The sequence below is a fragment of the Mesoplodon bidens genome (assembly GCF_964165515.1).
Source record: "Mesoplodon bidens genome assembly, chromosome: 6".
Taxonomy (NCBI): domain Eukaryota; kingdom Metazoa; phylum Chordata; class Mammalia; order Artiodactyla; family Ziphiidae; genus Mesoplodon; species Mesoplodon bidens.
Window position 1 is genome coordinate 81543212 of NC_138162.1, and position 22036 is coordinate 81565247.

A 22036-nucleotide genomic window follows, 5' to 3' on the forward strand; every position below is an offset into this window, starting at 1 on the left:
TCTCTTGCCCTTCATTACTAATTGACATCACTGGTCTCTCTTTTTTGTTGTTGTTTTTTTAACAGTTGGCTGAAGCCGAATAGAGGCTGCTAGGATACGGCATGTTCTTCCCTATTACTTTAAGTCCAAATTATTTTCCTTCTGCAGATGTTTATGTTTCTAATACAACCCCATTCTAGTCAAGAGTCCTCTTATTTCACAAATGAGGAAACTGATGTTGAGAATGTAAAGCAACTTTCTCAAGGTCACACAGGTCATAATATGCAAGAAGCAAGAACTCCAGTGCAGTTTTTCCTCTGCACATTAAAAAGCTTCTGCTGTGTGTGGGGGCTGGGGGCATATTGGAAATCTCTGTACCTTCCTCTCAATTTTGCTGTGAACCTAAAACTGCTCTTTAAAAATGTCTTAAAATTTTAAAAGAGAAGAAGAAGAAGAAGCTTCTGCTTAAGACAGACCCTGCTCAGGTCAATCAGTACTCTTCCAAGTGCTCAGAGAAGTCAGGCAATATCAGTTCTGATTTCTTTCTCAAAATCTTCCCACTGCCTTCTATTCCTTTGTTTCACTCTGGTCGGGATTGTCTCTGGCACTGCTATAATCTGGGCATTCCCTTTGGTTCTCCTCTGTGTTTAATTCCCATTTTCTGGACCTAAGAAGTTCTTTTTCTTTGCATTACTCTCACATTTTTTAAAAACACATCTTCTAGGAGCTTCCTAAGCTCTTAAAGGAGAAAAACATTCAAGATTTTGTGTATCTAATCATATCTCTATTCTATTTTCACACTTGACTGATAATTTACCAGGGTATAAAATTCTACTTTAAAATAACTTCCCTCCTTAAATCAACTATACTTCAATAAAATAAATTTTTTAAGAATTAAAAAAAACTTTCCTCCAGAATTTTAAAGCCATTGTTCTGTTTTCAGCATCACTGGTGATAACACCAGTGCTATTGTGATTCCTGCCATTTGTCTATGACTGGTTTTCTTTCTCTGGAACCTTTCAGAATCTTCACTTTACTTGTAGACTTAATATCTCACAATTATATGCCTTACTTGGCTTCTGTTTTTCATGCACTGAACTGAGTGTTCTATGAGGATTTTCAGTTTGGAGAGACTAGTATTATTTCTCAGACAATTTCACCCTCTCCATGTCCTTTAAAAAAAATTTTTTTTTTAGAACTTTAATTCTAAATGTTAGATCTCTTAGATTGAGCATAATTTTCTTATCTTTTCATCCTTGACTTTCACCTTTCTTCTCTGAGAAATTGTCTTCTAATTTAACCTTCTGTTGACTCCCATATTTCATTTTTAACATTTTTACTTTTGGAGAGCTCTTTTTTTTTTTTTTGCGGTATGCAGGCCTCTCACTGTTGTGACCTTTCCAGTTGAGGAGCACAGGCTCCGGATGCGCAGGCTCAGCGGCCATGGCTCATGGGCCTAGCCACTCCGTGGCATGTGGGATCTTCCCGGACCGGGGCATGAACCTGTGTCCCCTGCATCGGCAGGCGGACTCCCAACCACTGCGCCACCAGGGAAGCCCATGGAGAGCTCTTATTCTCTGATTTCCACAGCATTCTGTTCTTTTTTTGTGGATACAATATCTTCTTTTATTTCTTTGAGATTGTTAATCATAGTGTTGTTTTTTTTTAAATCAAGCTTCCTTCTGACCTACAGATTGCCTGTTTCTTCCAATATTTTATCCATATTCTTTCTTCCTTCCCCTCTCCCCTTTTTTATAGTAGCTTTCCTCCAGTGTCCGTTGAACCTTAAATGTACATTCATATTTAAGTGTGATGCTCCAAGATGCTGATTAGAAGATCTGGGTGGGGTAGCATTTGTTGACTGGTAAACTTCATTATATGATGAACAGTGAAGGTAGTAAACAGCCCTTTAAATTGTGGGTCCCAAAAGTCATTGTGAGGACATCTTCCTTCTAGAGCCATTCATCTTCTCTCGGAAGAAGTCCTTCAGTCCTGCCAGGACTGGTGGAAACAGTACATGTGGCATTTTGGGGAAGATGACCAAGGGTCCCAGAGGTCAGCCAGATGTCCACTTAAACCTCTTATTTTCAGCCTATGCCTCACCTTGTCCTTTTGGACTTGTACCCTCTAAATACTATCCAATTTCTATAGAGGGTAAATCTGTTCTGCAAGAAGCAGGTTAGGGGTGGTTGGCTGATTTCAGCAGGAAAAAGAGTCCTGCCAAGGTTTAATTATCTGTATACAGACTTTCAGCCAATTCCCTGTTAACAACCACATGCTCCTCTCTCTTTCCAAGTTGCCTCCGGGTTCTTATACTTGTTTTTTCTTCCGAGAAGATGTTGAAATACTTCTGCTGCTCATGTCTCCTCTCTGCTTATGGTTTAATAAATGTTATACTCCTTTACTGTATTTTAGTAGAGATTTGCTGAGGAAGAGAGATGGATACATGTTATCAATCTGCTAGGATGAACTAAAAATCTGGCTGAATAACTGTATCCTGTAATCGCTAGAAAAATCTCATTTATTCACTCCCAGATGCAATAAAGTTTGCATATTCTTAAACAGTCCTAAAAAAATAAGGAATTAATTAGTATCACATTTTATAAATTCTGCAACACAGAACTGTGTGAGTCTAGGAAATCGAAAGCATCAACTTCTCTAGCTAACACTTTAAAAATATAAATACTTTTACCATTTGCCTTAACTACATTTCATATTGAGATGGCATGCCTTTAAATAAAACATCTTAAAATTGAAAACTAAAATTCCATTTTCATCTGTATATACCATGTGACTCTTCTGGGCACAGGCGATTCATGGTTTTTGTGATTTATTTTTAGAGGAGAACACTAAAGAATGGAACAACCACAGCTTGTTACTTTGCAACAATTCATACTGACTCATCGCTGCTCCTTGCCGAAATTACAGGTGAGGAGATGAAAGGATGATTTACGGGCACGTGAAGTATGTCCAGACCATGCTGGCAGTGACTTATACTTGTGAGCAGTCCTGCCTTTTAATTGTTAGAATTTATCACTGCATTTCTTGCAAGTAATTAGGTATTTGTGTATCACTGTGGCCCTTGAACTTTTTCTGTTGTTTAAGTAATTTGATTATTTACTTTTAGTTTTTGGCTGCAGAATGATGTAAATGGGTCTGAATTTTGTGTATTAATTTAGGGCTTTTTGGAACAGGTTTACTAATTCTAGCAATAGCAACAGTTTATCAGCAGATAGATCTTAGCTGTTGGCTAGACTCAGGGCACTATGCTAGATGCTGGGAACATAGTAAAATGGAAAATAGTCTCTGCCCTTGAGGAACCAGACAGGATTAACTGATTAATAGGTACGTGCACTGATTAATGACTTTAATAATAGCTGTACTGCTTTTACTAGATGCCTGGTATTGTGCAAAGAACTCTACGTGGATTAGTTCAGCTCAGTTGCAAACAGCCTTCTGGAGCAGTTATTCAGGTCCTTGTGTTACAGATGGATAAACTGATCCTCAGAGAGGTTATGTAACATGCCCAAGTCACACAGCTAGTAAGCAGAGCTGAGACTGGATTTACACTGATGATTCCAAAACTTGTACACAGTACAGTGCCTAGCACATAGCAGGTGCTCAGTAAATACTGTTGACTGATGCGCTGACACTACTGCTTGCTGGCCAAGGTAGTTTATACCAAAGACCTCAAGGGTGACACTGAAAGTAAATATTGCAAATTTTGGAGGAGACAGAATGAACCCAGAATTGGATCACCTGGGAAGATTTCATTGAAGGGATCTTTAAATTGGGCTTTGAAGGGAAGATAAAATGAGGAGAGAGGAAAATGCCTTTCAGATAGGAAAGATGACATGGGGGTATGGGGACAGGAACGTTCATAGTGGATATACAGGAGGCAGGGAACAGAGTAGCTGAACTAAAGGGAAGGATTCATGGCATGGTGGGATGGGAGAGGTTGGGCAGAGGGGATGGTTCAGTCTCTGGAGAGATTCAAATATGCATCAGACTCAAAAAAGTTTTCAGCGAGATGAGGTAAGTGATGAAGGTGGTGTTTTAAGGAAGAATAATCTAATGGCTAGGTATTACAGTGAATTACAGGGGAAAGAGAGAGATAGAAAGACTTCTGAAAGACTCAAGACAGAGGTGGAGACATTGTTGAAAAAATGAACATTGCCTCATGTAGCATCAACTTTCTAGCTGAAATAGAATTCCTCTAGAACCTTTGATAAGCACGAGGTTCTTCAGTGCCGAGAACTGCTGGTAGGAGTAAGTAAAATCCCCCACAGATAATGATATTGGCACTGCTACACTTAAGAATAGCGACAGTATCTTTTCTAAGCCCATGTGCCAGCCACTTTACATACATTATTGGGTATAGTCCTCATAACCCTGCACATAGCGGAGGACACTGGGCACATCTGGGTTTAGACCTTAAGCAAATAATATCCTTCATTCTGGGAGTAATCAGAGGAGTAAGGTGCTAATGGGAGAACCTTTACTACTTACAGAATTGATCGAGTTCTTGTTATTGTTCTTAAATGGTGTGATGATCTTTTACATTCTCACTTATGTTTTTAAAACAATTTTAATTTAAGATGTTTTAAAGAGGCTTAGTAAAGGTACAGTTTGGGAAAGAAACATGACTTTAGATTCTTTTTGTGTGTGTCTCACAGATAAATTCGGGCAGCGGGCATTTGTGGGCAAAGTCTGCATGGATTTGAATGACACTGTTCCAGAATACAAGGAAACCACTGAGGAATCAATCAAGGAAACAGAGAGGTATGTTTGTCTTGATTTGTCTTATGGAGTTGGAGATGGGAAAAAGAAACCTCTTTAACCCAGGCAGAATGTGCACATATATCACTGCCTGGGTTTGCCTAACTTCATGAAATTGATCTGATCCTAAGGAAAATGTTGCATGTCAGTACTATTTTTGTATATCAAATCATATGTTAAAGCCTCTGGGAACTTGTTATAGGACTCCTAGGGCAAATCCCTTTATAAAATGAAGGATTTTTAAAAAAGTAAATGATTTACCCACTCCTTGTCCTTCGTTATAGACTGGGGCTTCTCCTGTAGCTTAAACTTATTTTACATGGGGATATGCTAGTGATACCATAGGTACTTTTTCTATATTTCTTTAATGGCTTTTCCATGGTGCCTTGAGGATTTGACAAGGAATTCTGTTGTATGACACTCAACATCAAAGAGATATAGAAGAAAATTCTTTAGGTTTAAATCTTGCCTAAGACCAAACATATCCTGATGCAAGTTTGAGAAGTCCAGCTTTTCTCCATTCCCCAGGCCTCCTTCACCTTAAGTGTGTCCTCTGTAAAGCGTGGCTTAGGTGCTGCTATGTTCCCATAGAGAGAAGGAAGCACACACTTTCCCTTTAGCATTTGGCCATATGCTCAACTTTTCTATGAATCTGTGTTTGTGGGAATAGTGAACCCTGATTCACATTTTATTCTTAAAGAAAGGATTACCAGAAAGCAGGAAGCTATAGCTCACAAATATTTCCAGCCAGGGCAGAAACAGTTATTTCATAGGCCCTACAGATACCACCATCCCTGCAGATATATTTGGTAAGATCGCCATCCCTGTCACTACCCATTTCACAACCATGTCTGGCCTATTCCTTCTGCTTTACTCCAACATCCATGCCCAGTAGCACTCAGCCTTTGAAAATAAATGATGCTATTGTGATTTTGTGAGCAAGCAGCTTCCACTTTAGGGAAACTGGGAGTAGAGAGCCCCATGGCTTCTAAACACCTCCAGATACACAGGACTCCATGACTCTGATATCCATGGAACATAACATACTGCAGTATTCCCCCAAACAGAGCTTAAGCTAGTAGAATGTCTTGAGTGCTGTGGGAATACTTGTGAACAGCCTGGCTGATGTTAGATGATAAAATTGCATTTCCCTGTGATTTTGCACTCCATCGCTCTGGCTGCAAATGAGAAAGCAGGGTAATTACTACTTGTTAATCCTTAATTAGTGGTGGTGAAACATGTGCAGCATTAGAAATGTTTACATGGAAATCAGGACATGTAAGGGTCATGTTTTTGTGCTTTTAAAAATTTAATTTGAAAAATGCCTAAATTTTCTAACTTCCCGTTTGTTGCTTTATTTCAGATTTGTGTCAGAAGTGCTCCAAAGGAATGTAAGTAAACTTGTTCCCAGCTCGTTTTTTAATTGCCTTCCTGTTAGTTGTAGGATTTGTTATTAAGCTGTTTGGTAGAGGTTAGCCTGTATACGTTTGGCTTATTCCATGCATGCAGAAGTATTTTCCTAAAGCCTTAAATTGTTTTCATGGTGGATGCATCAACTCAGCTCAGGAAGGTCGGGCGTTTTTTACTTTCTCAGTGGTTTTCCCTCCCTCTCCTCTGGGACCTTCTAATTTCATAGGACAGGCCGGTGGGGAGGCAGGAGAGGGCTTCCTGCATGTAGACAGATTGGTGGCAACTGGATGTTGTGGCATGGTTTGTTGGCTACATCACCATTGGCTCTGGCCTCTTGTACCCCCTGATCTGGTCTGAAACACAGGTGGTGTCCAGCCCTGATGCCCCAGCCAGACTGCCTTGGTCCATAGATGCGTGCATGTCGTGTGGCCTGCAGGCACTCAGCCAGGCACCCCCTTCCACAGTGCCCTGGTGTTGGTGATCCTGTGAAGACAGTGCTGTTTTCTGTCCCACCCCCAGCAGGCTGGTCTATGGCTCTGCTGTGCAGTGTCTTAGATTTGCAAACCAGACTCGAGGCCTCACCATTTTTTAAGGTCTGATTGGAAGCCATAGAAAACCTCAGTATTTCTTTCAGTCTAATCTTGGGAGACCTAGGTGCAGCTTTGTGGATCGTTATCCTTGCCGCTTTTCTATGAATCCTTCTCTACTGCTCAGCCTCAAAGGTGACATCAGAGCCATGCCTGCAACTAATTAACAGTCCTCAGGGAGGCCATGGCCAGCATACCACCCCAAGATGTCGAAAGGGGAACAGGCCACCACTTCATTCTTAGTCTTCCCAGCACTCTCCCTTAAAACGTCTCCTCTGCCTCCTAATCCTCTTCATAAAAGCCACCCAGTCTAGGCCTGGTCTGAGCTTCATGTGCCTTGCATTTGAGATGGGATCTTCTTCTACTGAACTTGGTGCTACAGAATATACCCTTCCTTGTTCTCATCCATGAGCCATTTCCATGAAACCCAGCGCTTCTATCCACTCCTGGAATGAAGGACTATCCCTAGAGATGAAGACATAAAATCATTTTGTGGTATGATATGCATTTCCTTACCAAGTGTTTTTGATTATTTCCAGTATTCTAGAGTGCAGCCCATAGTGACACCACGTTTTTCCCTTTCCTGCTCTGAGACTTTGTTGGGTGAACTTGGAAACATCGCGAAGACCCGTGATTTGCACATTCAGGTGGGCACTTTTCTCCTATTTGCCTCTGTCTAGACCTGCAAGACTTCTCTGTACCCTAAATTCTGGCAGTAATCTCGTAATCTCCAATTCTTTTACTGAGGTTATGGAGGAGGTGGGTTTCCCCTTTTCTCTTTTAGTTCTTTTGGTTGGCAATTAACGTGACATAAAGCAGATTAACAGGAGAAAATCAAATTTATTATGTGCATACAGGAAATCCACATAAGTATGAAGAATTCCAAAGACAGAAAGGCAAGGTGAGGTATATATATATTCTGGACTAAGTAGAAGGAAGCAGGGGTCTGAGGTTTCAAGGGGAAATAAGGTAATTCACTGGAAGATAAAAAGAGTTAATATTTGGTAAACAAAAGTTTGCTGAACCATTCAAAGACAATGGGACACAGACAAGTTTGTTCAAATGGGCTTTGCTAGGTCCCTCTTGTCTACCATGCCTAATACCTTACTACGGTTATCTATGGTAATAGCTCCTTCCTGGGACAGGCCTCCTATCTTAAATTCTTTTAGGTGGTAAGGAGGGAGTTCAAAGGTTCTTCCTAAGTCTTTTGGACCTTGATTGGTTTTTAACTCAAAATAATCTACATGGGCTTCCCTGGTGGCACAGTGGTTGGGAGTCCGCCTGCCGATGAGGGGGGCGCGGGTTCGTGCCCCGGTCCGGGAGGATCCCATGTGCTGCGGAGCGGCTGGGCCCGTGAGCCATGGCCGCTGGGCCTGCGCGTCTGGAGCCTGTGCTCCGCGGCAGGAGAGGCCGCAGCGGTGGGAGGCCCACGTACCGCAAATAATAATAATAATAATGTAAGGTCGGATCTTAACAAACGGCATCGCGAAACAGAGGAAAGCTTCAAGTGAGCTTTATTAGGGGGCGCTCCCGGGCGAGGTTCACTGGTCTGAGAGAAAGGGGCCAGAGAAGTCGCACCTGGGCGAGGGTTGGGCAAGATTTTATAGGGGAAGAAGGGAAAGGGGTGTGGTGAATCTGGGGGGGCGCAGGGTATTCCTTATTTGGTGGTCTCTTCGGGTATCGTGGCAATATCTGGTGCCGGTTGCATCAGTCTTGGGACCATTAGTCCCGCCCCTTGAAAGGCGGGAAGGTTGGGCTGGGTGGAAAGTCCCCAGGTCAGTACCTGGAACTGGGTGGTCCGGAATGTCTCCAGGTCAGTTTCTGGAACTGGGTGGTCCGGAGAGTTTCGGTCTGATGCAACCTGTGAATCTGATTGCCTTCCCCTGCCTCGGGCCAGTTGGCCTTACAAATAATAATGTACATGCCAGAGTGGCACATCTTGGGGGCGGCCTGCCTTTAGCCCCCTAAGATCTCAAGATACAGCATCATAGGACATAAGGTCCCTTACAGATATCACCTAAATCTAGTTCTTTAATTTTTTAGTTAAAAAAAGTTAAGAAACCTGAAGTTCCTTTTGCCTTCAATCTTCTCTGATCTGGCTCCGAGAGATGAGGACATCTTAAGTAACCAAGCAAGATCAATGGCAAACTGGTTACCTGGTCTCTGTAGGATACATTTTATGCATTTCTTTCCTGCTCTCTTTTATTTGATACTTTCTCAGTGTTCTAGTCCTTCCTTTTTGGAGGAACCGTCTATTATTTGAAAAGCAAAAAGAACCTAATTTCCACCTTACCAAAACGGATTTAAAAGCCCTTTTGTTCCAAGTTTCTTAATTTAAAATCAGGAACAAAACAGTATATCTTACTTTGTCATTAAGCGGTTGCAATTTAGGAATAAAACACTTTCTAAATCTTCCAGCTGGGTTAAAATTGGGAGCTCCCCTGCCCCCATACTGCACTAAAATTCTCCCTCTTAAGAGCTATCTTAAAACAAAGGGCATATCGGGGAAAGGCAACACATAGATCCTTTATCATTTTTTAGGGTGGAAGTGTTTTTTTTTTTTTTTTTAAGTTTATCTTGTTAGGACTCACTCATTACTATTTTCATTCCCCCCCCTTTTTTTGATGGGCTATGATATTCAATCCCACACAATTACAGGGGAGGAAAAAGTTATCCTTGACCTATTTAGGGTCCCTGGCTGGGCCTGAAAGCTAAACTGACAAAGCTAAACAGGAGAAAAGCATACAAATTTATTTCATATAAGGTTTACATGGCACAGGAGCCTTTATAAGGAAACAAAGACACAAAGAAACAGACCTGAGTATTTTTATGTTAGGTGTGGTGACAAATGTACAGTCCTGGAGGAACATAAGTTAAGGAGTACGAGGTAAGTATAGTAAACTGGGGGAAACTTAGCAAGGCCTTTTTCTTCTTGGTTCCCTTTGTCTTCAGAGATAAAGATGCTCCTTTCCTCTATGTATAGGGCAGGCGCCTCTCATTTTCAAGTTTTTTGACCCGTTTCAGGGGAAAAGGGTGGGGGCAAAATCAGAGTGACCTTCCTGCTTCTGCCATTTTCTCAAACTCCTTTGGCATAAAGTATTCAGTATTCCAAGGTGGCACATTTTGGGTTCGTGTGTCCTGAATCCCAGAAACACACAACAAAATCAAGTATATACTTACTGGCGTTGTATATATGTGTATAACTGCATATACTCAAATCTACCAAAATGACACAAATCTCTTCTGATGCCCATGCCCATTTCTTCAGTGGCCTGGAGTTCCTCAAGGCCAAGGATAGAACTCATTCTGCAGGTAGAACATTCTGTTTTTAGTCCATTGCTGTTGTTTTATTTATTTGGTTATGCATACTCTACCTCAAGGAGAAAGGGAAATGGCATTGCTGTTCTTGGAAGTGGTAACTTGCTCATGAGTTATTTCCCATTAATATATGGTCATCACCAGTTGGTCAGAAATGATTTTTGTTTTAAGTGAGGGGTTGGGATGGTTACACTTACGTTGTGTCTCCAAAACACTTTATGCTGTCTCAGGTTTGTGATGCCCTGGAGAAAGGACAGTGCGGGGGCCAGGACTCCCTTGTTTTGCTTGTGTGTGGATTCTTATAGGCTCTTTCTTGACGACCGCAGGACTGCCTAGCTCTGTTATTTTCAAACTGTTTCCTGCAGAAGAACTCATCCTGGAAGCTGACAAAGGGGATAGAATGGGGACAGGGTCCCAGAGACCTAACCCTGCTTCATCCTGCGTAGCAACTTGTTTATGCTGTTTACATACTGAATTTCTATGATTTTTTAAAATAAGAATAACACATCTAAAGCTAAAAGAATTTGGAAAATCACTCATCTATCCCAACCCTTTTATTTGAGAGGTGAGAAAATGGAGGCCCAAAGAAAACAATGGGCTCAACCCTAAGACACATAACTAGGGTCAGAACTTGGGCTAAAATTCAGCTTTTTAATTCAAATTTCAGCTTGCTATGAGTGAACCATGATCTGTCCTTTTGATGGCCAATGAACTCTTCTTAAACGGCCAACACCAGAAGAAGTAGGTGACCATGAGTAGCTAGGCTCTTGACTCTTCAAGGAGTAGTTTTTATTTTTACTTATTCTTGCTATAGTTTGGAATTTGAAAAGACTTTGTCAGAAAAACATTACATGGGTTAGGGTTAGGATATTACATGTTCATATAATTACATTTTCATAGTTTCTTTGTCATATATATCTTATATAATAAGAATTGTTTCAAATAAAATACACAAGAATCATTTTCTTTACATAGGCAAGTAGGAACCATCCATATCATTTGGGGGTAGGAAGTATAATTTCTAATGGTATTTTACATTAAAAAATTGAAAATACTTCTTTTCTTTTAGAGCCATATAAGTGAAAATCGTGATGAAGTTAAAGCTGTGAAAAACTTATACCCTGGTTATAAAAACTACACAGATGTGTATGATAAAAACAACCTTCTGACAAATAAGGTAAGTTGTACATCATGATATAATCTATATGAAGCAGGGCATATTTATCTAAATTTTAAAATCTCAGTAGTAATCTTCAGACTTCTATAATACACGTGCTTTTGCCAAACTAAAGTACAGAGTGTGCATATGCATGTGTGCGCAGAATTAAAAATGGGCCTGAAGTTTCATCCCTAATGAGTAAATCATTAAATTTATTGGTAAATAAATCTAAAAGCTTCTTTGAGGTGGGAATGTCATGTGGTCCAAGGACATTTTGTCAGTATCCATTAGAATGTAAATGTGCATTCCTTTGAGTTAGAAAATGTATTTCTGAAGATCCATTCTGTAAGGACTATGAATAGGGATGTTAATTACATATGAAAGTTAAAAAATGGCTATCAGTGGGAAATTGTTTAAATTACAGAACATAATTAGAATTTTATCCAACATTCACAAAGAATGAAGTATACAGACTTACTTACAAGGAAGAGTGTACAGTATTGTTTGATATGTGTGTATACGTGCGGGTGCGTGCTCACTTAGCAAACACTGTCTGGAAGACACACATTGAACGTTAAAAGTGATTCTTCCTGAGGGAGAAAGCAGAGGACTTTTTACATTTTATTTTTAAACACTCTAAGATTGCTTTGTAAAAGAAATGAGTATTACTACATTTATAATTAAACAATTTTAAGTTAAAAAAATTAATACGAGTGAGGAGAGACCTCATTACAACAATATACCCCCTGGCCTTGGCATTTAATGAAATGTATGAACTGCATGGAGAGTTTAACTATTACAGCAAATAAATTCTTAGGGACTTTGTGCTCAGAGATCTGAATGTGACTGATTTGAAAGGTTAATACTCTGCATAGATCTTGTTTATGCTACATCATAATTTTCATCCTTCTCTACATATATTTCTATATAATTAATAAATTAGCCTTCAATTTGCATGTTAATTTTACTTGCATAGAGGTCAACTGGACCAACCCTCATTTATTTCATAGATTAAAAAAGAGAGAAAAAGATCCACAAATGTGTGGGACTTTCATAATCCAATGTTTTCACAGGCCTTTTCTGAGGTGTAATTTGTACACAGTGATTTTATACATACAGGTAATCATCAATGTTCTTGTGAAGATGATAACAGATAAGTCACAGCTTTTATGTGCACCTATAATATCTTGTTGTGAGTGAGGACTGACTTAAGCATTTTTGAGTGGTAGACTCCATATAGGATGCTCTTCTCTCCAGACAGTGATGGCACATGGCTGCTACCTTTCTGAAGAAGAACTGGATGTATTCAGGGAACGAGGAGCATCCATCTCGCATTGTCCCAATTCTAACTTATCGTAAGTAGGCAATTATTGATTAGTAGATTATGAACGTTTGGGTTGCAAAGTAGCAGCCAAATACCTTTGTTTTCTCAGTCATTCCTCCAGTATCTCTCTTCCGTAGTTATGTTCAATTGGGATGTGAACTAGATAGAAGGATACCTACCTATACTGTACTGGGGAGACAGCACTTAAAAGAGGCTATTTTTTGCAGAGTATGCATTTGAAGAGCACCACATCTCTTAAAATTTCTGAGTTTGCACAAAACAAAACAATAGGAAACAGAGTTCAAAACCAATAGCACTGAGAACTTAGAGCTAAGGACCGAAAGAGTGGATGTGCCAACCAGGTGTTCCAGAGAGAGTGTACTGACCTCATACTACTTTGTGCTGTACAAACTACTAGAAATGTGCACATTACCAGAAATGGTGCAATGCTACTAGAAGCCAGCACCCTTCAGTAAATGTCATGCATGCTGCTATATCTGACGAGGTGCACTTAGGAGGGGCCTTGTCCTACTGTAATTCGCCCAAACAAAATATTTATACCTGGTTCTTAACCTTTGAAAGGTTATAGATGCATAAGGGAATCAGATGAAACTTGTGGTCTGGATCTTCAGAAAAAAAAGCCCACAGACACAAAAATGCTGCATCTAATGGCAGGGAATTCAAAGATTCCATAATGCCAATCCTTGGACGCTAGGCTAAGAATTCATGCTCCGTGATTAGATACAGAAAGGATTTCTCATTTCTTGTGTTAGTTGGCCCAGAACAGAGCTAGAGGCAGGTTGGGGTGGATTATTCATATGTTCATTCAATAAATTTATTAGCTTCTGCTAGATTTTTTTTAAACATCTTTATTGGAGTATAATTGCTTTACAATGGTGTGTTAGTTTCTGCTGTAAGACAAACTGAATCAGCTATATTTATGCATATATCCCCATATCTCTTCCCTCTTGCATCTCCCTCCTTCCCACCTTCCCTATCCCACCCCTCTAGGTGGTCATAAAGCACCAAGCTGATCTCCCTGTGCTGTGCGGCTGCTTCCCACTAGCTATCTGTTTTACGTTTGGTAGTGTATATATGTCCATGCCACTCTCTCACTTTGTCACAGCTTACCCTTCCCCCTCCCCATATCCTCAAGTCCATTCTCTAGTAGGTCTGCGTCTTTATTCCCATATTGCCTTTAGGTTCTTCATGACCTTTTTTTTTTTTTTCTTCTTAGATTCCATATATATGTGTTAGCATACGGTATTTTTTTTTTTACATCTTTATTGGAGTATAATTGCTTTACAATGGTGTTAGTCTCTGTTTTATAACAAAGCGAATCAGTTATACATATACATGTGTTCCCATATCTCCTCCCTCTTGCATCTCCCTCCCTCCCACCCTCCCTATCCCACCCATCCAGGTGGTCACAAAGCACCAAGCTGATCTCCATGTGCTATGCGGCTGCTTCCCACTAGCTATCTATTTTATGTTTGGTAGTGTATATATGTCCATGCCACTCTCTCACTTTGTCACAGCTTACCCTTCCCCCTCCCCATATCCTCATGTCCATTCTCTAGTAGGTCTGTGTCTTTACTCCTGTCTTACCCCTAGGTTCTTCATGACATTTTTTTATTTCTTACATTCCATATATATGTGTTAGCATATGGTATTTGTCTTTCTCTTTCTGACTTACTTCACTCTGTATGACAGACTCTAGGTCCATCCACCTCATTACAAATAGCTCAATTTCGTTTCTTTTTATGGCTGAGTAATATTCCATTGTGTACATGTGCCACATCTTTATCCATTCATCTGTCGATGGACACTTAGGTTGCTTCCATGTCCTGGCTGTTGTAAAGAGTGCTGCAATAGGGCTTCCCTGGTGGCGCAGTGGTTGAGAGTCCGCCTGCCGATGCAGGGGACACGGGTTCGTGCCCCGGTCTGGGAAGATCCCACATGCCGCAGAGCGGCTAGGCCCGTGAGCCATGGCTGCTGAGCCTGCGCGTCCGGAGCCTGTGCTCTGCAAGGGGAGAGGCCACAACAGTGAGAGGCCCGCCTACCGCAAAAAAAAAAAAAAAAAAAAAAAAAAAAAAAAAAAAAAAAGAGTGCTGCAATGAACATTGTGGTATGTGACTCTCTTTGAATTATAGTTTTCTCAGGGTATATGCCCAGTAGTGGGATTGCTGGGTCATATGGTAGTTCTATTTTTAGTTTTTTAAGGAAGCTCCATACTGTTCTCCATAGTGGCTGTATCAATTTACATTCCCACCAACAGTGCAAGAGGGTTCCCTTTTCCCAACACCCTCTCCAGCATTTATTGTTTGTAGATTTTTTGATGATGGCCATTCTGACCAGTGTGAGACGATACCTCATTGTAGTTTTGATTTGCATTTCTCTAATGATTAAAGAGGTTGAGCATTCTTTCATGTGTTTGTTGGCAATCTGTATATCTTCTTTGGAGAAATGTCTATTTAGGTCTTCTGCCCATTTTTGGATTGGGTTGTTTTGGTTTTTTTTATATTGAGCTGCACGAGCTGCTTGTAAATTTTGGAGATTAATCTTTTGTCAGTTGCTTCATTTGCAAATATTTTCTCCCATTCTGAGGGTTGTCTTTTCATCTTGTTTATGGTTTCCTCTGCTGTGCAAAAGCTTTTAAGTTTCATTAGGTCCCATTTGTTTCTTTTTGTTTTTATTTCCATTTCGTTAGGAGGTGGGTCAAAAAGGACCTTGCTGTGATTTATGTCATAGAGTGTTCTGCCTATGTTTTCCTCTAAGAGTTTAATAGTGTCTGGCCTTACATTTAGGTCTTTAATCCATTTTCAGTTTATTTTTGTGTATGGTGTTAGAGAGTGTTCTAATTTCATTCTTTTACATGTAGCTACCCAGTTTTCCCAGCACCACTTATCAAAGAGGCTGTCTTTTCTCCACTGTATATTCTTGTCTCCTTTATCAAAGATAAGGTGACCATATGTTCGTGGGTTTATCTCTGGGCTTTCTATCCTGTTCCATTGATCTATCTTCCTGTTTCTGGGCCAGTACCATACAGTCTTGATTACTGTAGCTTTTAGTATAGTCTGAAGTCAGGGAGCCTGATTCCTCCAGCTCCGTTTTTCTTTCTCAAGATGGCTTTGGCTATTCGGGGTCTTTTGTGTTTCCATACAAATTGTGAAATTTTTTGTTCTAGTTCTGTGAAAAATGCCAGTGGTAGTTTGATAGGGATTGCATTGAATCTGTAGATTGCTTTGGGTAGTAGAGTCATTTTCACAATGTTGATTCTTCCAATCCAACAACATGGTATATCTCTCCATCTATTTGTATCATCTTTAATTTCTTTCATCGGTGTCTTATAATTTTCTGCATACAGGTCTTTTGTCTCCTTAGGTAGGTTTATTCCTAGGTATTTTATTCTTTTTGTTGCAGTGGTAAATGGGAGTGTTTTCTTAATTTCACTTTCAGATTTTTCATCATTAGTGTATAGGAATGCCAGAGATTTCTGTGCATTAATTTTGTATTCTGCTACTTTACCAAATTCATTGATTAGCTCTAGTAGTTTTCTGGTAGTATCTTTAGGATTGTCTATGTATAGTATCATGTCATCTGCAAACAGTGACAGCTTTGGATTCCTCTTATTTCTTTTTCTTCTCTGATTGCTGTGGCTAAAAGTTCCAAAACTATGTTGAATAACAGTGGTGAGAGTGGACAACCTTGTCTTGTTCCTGATCTTAGAGGAAATGTTTTCAGTTTTTCACTGTTGAGAACGATGTTGGCTGGGGGTTTGTCATATATGGCCTTTATTATGTTGAGGAAAGTTCCCTCTATGCCTACTTTCTGGAGGGTTTTTATCATAAATGGGTGTTTAATTTTGTCAAAAGTTTTCTCTGCATCTATTGAGATGATCATATGGTTTTTATCCTTCAATTTGTTAATATGGTGTATCACATTGATTGTGTATATTGAAGAATCCTTGCCTTCGTGGGATAAACCCCACTTGATCATGGTGTATGATCCTTTTAATGTGTGGTTGGATTCTGTTTGCCAGTATTTTGTTAAGGATTTTTGCATCTATGTTCATCAGTGATATTGGCCTGTAGTTTTTAGATTTTCATATTTTGAGGATTACTTCATATCCTTACTTGTTTTAGGGTTCTTGCAGAAGCAGAACATGATGTGAGGATTTATGTACAAGTAATTTATTTGGGAGGTGATCCTAGAAGCACCTTTATGGGGTGAGACAGAGAAGGGAAGGAAGACAGTAAAAAGCACGTCACCAAGCTAGTTACCACCATGGGTTCCTGGAATTTAATCCTTCCGGAAAACTCAGGGAGCCAGTGTACAAAGCAGACCTCAAAGACAACCTGCCCAAGGGGTGGGGGAGCTGGAGTAATTATACCTAAACTTATCAGTTATTGGTGGAGGGCTGCTGGGTGGGTACGAAGTGGCATGAAGTCCCTGCAACTTTGGACCTTCCCCAATCAAGGGCAGAGTGGGCTCTAGCCGAGTGAAAGAGCCTCCAGGCAAAGAGCAGGAGGTGCCAGCAGTCAGAAGTCTAGGAACTTTGCAAATGAAAATGTTCTACATCAGTGGCAGTATGGGAAAGGCATGAGAGCCACAGCAATGTGTTTCTGGAGTGTTTTGAGAGGTTCCAGAGACTTTTAGTTTTCAGACATAAAGTGGCCATACGTAACAGGGAATCTTGCCTATGTACAGCTTAGTGACCATAATTATGGTCTAGTGACCAGTTAGGGGAAGGGTTTAACATCCTGTGGGTTTGGTTACACAACATCTAAATTAAAACATGACCCAGTTTTGCAAACTGAGGTTTGAAGTTAAATTTCTTTATGGCTAATATTTTGGTTTGAATGGTCACTGTTATTCTTTCTCCAACCACTTTGAGAGATTTATTGCATGTGCACTGGCAGTTTGAAAATGATAATTATGTGGATTTTCAAGCAGACTTTGACCTTTGCATCTTCTCAGACTTTTAAGGATTGCTTTAGTTTTTCTTTGTCTCTTTAGAAAGGCGGCACATCTACTGAGTCAGGGTCACGAGCTCCGGAATTCAGTCCAGGAACCATCTCTCCTAGTTGCTGCTGTCCTCAGAAGTAGCATTTGAACCACCAGGCCCTGACTTACAACCTGCACCCCCTCTTCCAGCTATACCCCTCTTTCTTTGATCTTGCAAGTCGCTACTCATTCAGGGCAACAAATGTTCCCAGGAAGAAGAGGAAAGGCAACACTTTATAATTTCTACTTCCTAGCATAGAAGGATGGGTTGGTTAAAAAAAAAAATTAAAGACCTATAGTTGATAACACCATATTGTATAACTGAAATTTGCTAAGAGAGTAGAACTTGTATGTTCTCACAAATAAAAAAGGTAAATATGTGAGGTGATAGATGTGTTGGTCGACTCAGCGGGGGGAAATCCTCTCGCAATGTATACATATATCAAATCATCATGTTGTACACTTTAAATATCTTACAATTTTGTCATTTGTATCTTAAGCTGAAAACATATTTAAAATTGCAAAAATTTTTGAACTAGTTGCAAGATTTAATTTCTTCATTTATTTTTCCTTACAAATGATCCCCTGCTCTCCCTTCTAATTCTTGCTGCTTTGTGCCCTCCTGATATTAACCTCTGCTCAATGGTTCAAACTCCTTCATGATCCTTTTTTACTCCAGGACTCGGATGGTCTGATTTGACTAAGTGTTTGTGTCAGCATTAGAGCTGAGATGGGAATCATAATTTTCAGTGATATCACCATCATTTTTGTTAGTGCCCTTCTCTTGTTGGACCCACGTGGGTCTCCTTGTTCTGACTGTCTCCTCTCTCTACAGGCTCAGCAGTGGCCTTCTCAATGTGCCAGAGGTCCTGAAACATGGAGTGAAGATAGGGCTGGGTACAGGTTAGTAGTTTCCCATGAGGAACCATGGCAAAGTGGTTAAGTGCATAACTTTCAAATGTGACTAATTTTCAAGTAATAGTTCTGTGTTTTAAAAGACTTAGTTTTATTTTCTGGTAGTCATATCCAGAGCTAATAAAATAATGAGGTTGGAAGCAGTAAGAAAGTGTATGCGAAGGGAAAAGTTTTGATGACATTAACCTCTTGAAAGCCATTAACCATGTTTACTATTCAGACATGGGGCTAAAAAGGATAAGTCCTTCTCAAGTGTTTTAGAGATTCTTTTTGAAAAGTCCTTGTTTTTTTTGTTGTTGTTTTGTCCTTCCTGCTAAATTTCAATGGTTTGGATTTGTATGTTTTTGGTTTTCAATAGTTGTGTCATCACAAATACTGTCTCAAAAGAAAATTATTCAACTTTGCCAGTAGTGAGCACAAATTCAGTCTATGCCATAACGGAGAACTCTAAGATATAGATATGTTAAAAAGCATGCTTTGCTTTTAAGCAGTTTTTAACAAAATGAGATTCTAATTCCCACAGGCAGTCTGATGTTTGCCAGGCTGAAGGACAGCCTAGGTGGCTGATGAATTAGTGATGTCTCCTTTTTTTTCACAGTACATTTGAATTGTTTTTCTTGAGTGTGTATAGTGCTGCTCACTTTAGAAGTGTCAGTCAGGCCCAAATGTTTAGGCATCCGCTGTGAACCTTTCTTTTTAATCACTGTTTGTGAATGAACTAAAAAAAAAATTTTTTTTAATGGCTGTGGGGCACAAGGTCTTATTTTTCATTCTTGATGCATTTGTCTTCCTGATATGTAAGAGCACCAGAATGTCTGCATATTGACAATAATGGTTTTTATCATTTTCTGCAATAACTCAAGTCTCAGTTAATTTTTATACCAAGCAATATTGGTAAGACATACAATAATACAAAGTGATTTATCTATAATTTTAAAGAGGTGTGCTAGAAGTTTTTCTCAATTTTACATGAATCAGAGCAATTAAAATTCTTAAAATTTTGAATTTAAGCCTTGAATCATTGAGATTGTGTAGTACCTGGATATAGTCTCAGGTATTAAGGCAGGAAACCAGTTATTTTTAACTTCACAGAAAAGCTTTAATCAATAAGAAAAAAGTGGCCAAGAGTTTTTGTCAATTAATGGAAAATTTGGTAGAAATGCAAAAATCAGATGTACGGCTTTCAAATTTTCTAGGATTTTGGTCTCCATGATTTAAGTTCATCACATGATTTCCAGTTCTTGATTTTGGGTTGTATAGTGTTGGTCTAAAATGATTAGGTAAAGCTATGTCACTTATTAGCTGTAAGACCTTGAGCAAATTACCTTAATTTTCTAAGGCTTTGTTTCCTAATTTCTATAACAAGAACAACAATAATTATAATAATGTCTATGTTACAACCTTGTTTTGAGGCTTAAATGAAAAAAAAATGTGTGTGAGGTGGTTAGCACATACCTGGCATGTTGCAGTGGTTAACAAAGATTGGCTTAAAGGGAAAAAGTAATGTTGGTTTCCTGATTAAAGGTTTGATTAAATACGATATATTATCGTATTAACTTGGAGAATGTTGTTGCATTTTACATAGTCTCTGTTGTAACAGCCATCCTATGCACCAGTATTACCTAAACATGACCTTTATGTATAAACTTGTCCTTCTGCTTTGGACTTCAGTAGATTATTTAACTTATACTGTGGACAGAGAGCAGGTCCATGAATGGATCATTCACCATGTCTATAAGAAATAGAGGCAGATCTGGACTTTCTCAAATATTAAATAGCAGAAACCCTCATGAAGCTTCACAAAAATATTGCAAAACAAGAGAAAGAAGTATCAAAAAGAATAAGAAGATGAACATACCTCTGAAAAGCATCTACTTCAGGATCCAGAATGAGTTCAGAAAATTGCTATCATCCGTAGAGTGCAAGAAGACATGGCAGTATGAAAAGACCATGAGTTTTGATGGAAAATTTGAAAATGAAAGAAGAAAACTGAAAAAGAAAAGAAAAAAAGAATAAGAAGCATGTAGATAGACCCTCATACACTACTGCAGGGAGATTAAATGGTACAACCGATGTAGAGGACTGTTTGGCAGTTTCTTATAAAGTTAAATATATATCAGTAATTCCATGTTGGGTATTTACCCTAGAGAAATGGACACACATATTTGCACAAATAGTTGTACAAGAATATTTATAATATCTTTATTCATAATAGCCCCAAACTGGAAATAGTCCAAACACCTTCCAACAGGAGGACAGATAGACAAATGTGGCATATTTATACAATTAAATATTATTCAGCATTCTAAAAACAGAATGCAGAATATGGATAAATCTCAAAAATATTTTGTTAAAAATGCTGGAGAGGGTGTGAAGAAAAGGGAATGCTCCTACCCTATTGGTGGGAATGTAAATTAGTGCAGCCACTATGGAAAACTGGAGCTTCCTCAACTGAAAACAGAGTTGCCATATAATCCAGCAATCCTACTCCTAGGCATATATTTGGAAAAAACTGTAATTCAAAAAGATACATGCACCCCTGTGTTCACAGCAGCATTATTTACAATAGCCAAGACATGGAAGCAACCTAAATGTCCATCAACAGAGGAATGGAAAAAGAAGATGTGGTATAGAAGATTTAGATGCCTAGAGGAGACAAGATGGCAGAATGGAAAGACTAGAGCTCACCTCCTCTCACGAAAACACCACAATCACAACTGATTGCTGAACAACCATTGACAAAAAAGACTTGAACCTACCAAAAAAGATATTCTGCATCCAAAGACAAAGAAGGAGCCACAACGAGATGGCAGGACGGGTGCTTTCACCATATAATAAAATCTCATACTTGCCAGGTAGGTGACCCGCAAACTGGAAAATAATTATATCGCAGAGGTTCTCCCACAGGAGTGAGAGTTCTGAGCCCTATGTCATGCTCCCCAGCCTGGGGGTCTGGCATCAGGAGGAGGAGCCCCCAGAGCATTTGGCTTTGAAGGCCAGTGGGGCTTGAATGCAGGAGCTCCACAGGACAGGGGGAAATTTGAAGAAGCACACAAGATTTCACAGGAACTGGAACCCAGAGCAAAGCAGTGACTCCATAAGAGGCTGGGCCAGACCTATCTTCAAGTCTTGGAGGGTCTTCTGGGGAGGTAGGGGTTGGCTGTGGCTCACTCTGGGGGCAAGGACATTGGTGGCGGATGCCCCAGAGAATACTCATAGGCATTAACTCTCCTGGAGATAGCTATTTTGGCACTGAGAACTGGCCTCACCCAACAGGTTGCAGGCTTCAGTGCTGGAATGCCTCAGGCCAAACAACAGACAGGGTGGGAACACAGCCCCACCCATCAGCAGACAGGCTGCCTAAAGTCATCCTGAGCCAAAAGCTGCCTATAAACACACCCCTTGACATGGCCCTGCCCACCAGAGGGACAAGACCCAGCTCCACCCACCAGTGGGCAGGCACCAGTTCCTCCCACCAGGAAGCCAGCAGAAGCCCCCAGACCAATCTCACCCACCACGGGGCACACACCAGAACCAAGAAGAATTACAGTCCTGCAG

At 39.9% G+C, this 22036-nt stretch overlaps 1 protein-coding gene and 1 long non-coding RNA gene across 2 annotated transcripts in view; one reads left to right on the top strand and one right to left on the bottom strand.

Moving 5' to 3' along the window:
• Positions 1–22036, top strand: part of GDA (guanine deaminase) — a gene marked incomplete at its 5' end in the record, with an annotated part of 135469 nt that overhangs the window by 68591 nt on the left and 44842 nt on the right. The window contains 7 exons of the mRNA XM_081237468.1: positions 2820–2907; positions 4656–4761; positions 6122–6149; positions 7295–7402; positions 11143–11250; positions 12490–12587; positions 18399–18466. Coding sequence (XP_081093594.1) covers positions 2820–2907; positions 4656–4761; positions 6122–6149; positions 7295–7402; positions 11143–11250; positions 12490–12587; positions 18399–18466 — 604 coding nt within the window. The remainder of the gene's footprint in view (positions 1–2819; positions 2908–4655; positions 4762–6121; positions 6150–7294; positions 7403–11142; positions 11251–12489; positions 12588–18398; positions 18467–22036) is intronic.
• The window catches only part of LOC308619013, a 133673-nt gene continuing 120816 nt past the window's right edge, over positions 9180–22036 (bottom strand). Inside the window, exons 3-4 of the long non-coding RNA XR_014016112.1 lie at positions 20337–20467; positions 9180–10456 (exon numbers count right to left, since the gene is read on the bottom strand). This is a non-coding gene — a long non-coding RNA (uncharacterized lncRNA). The remainder of the gene's footprint in view (positions 10457–20336; positions 20468–22036) is intronic.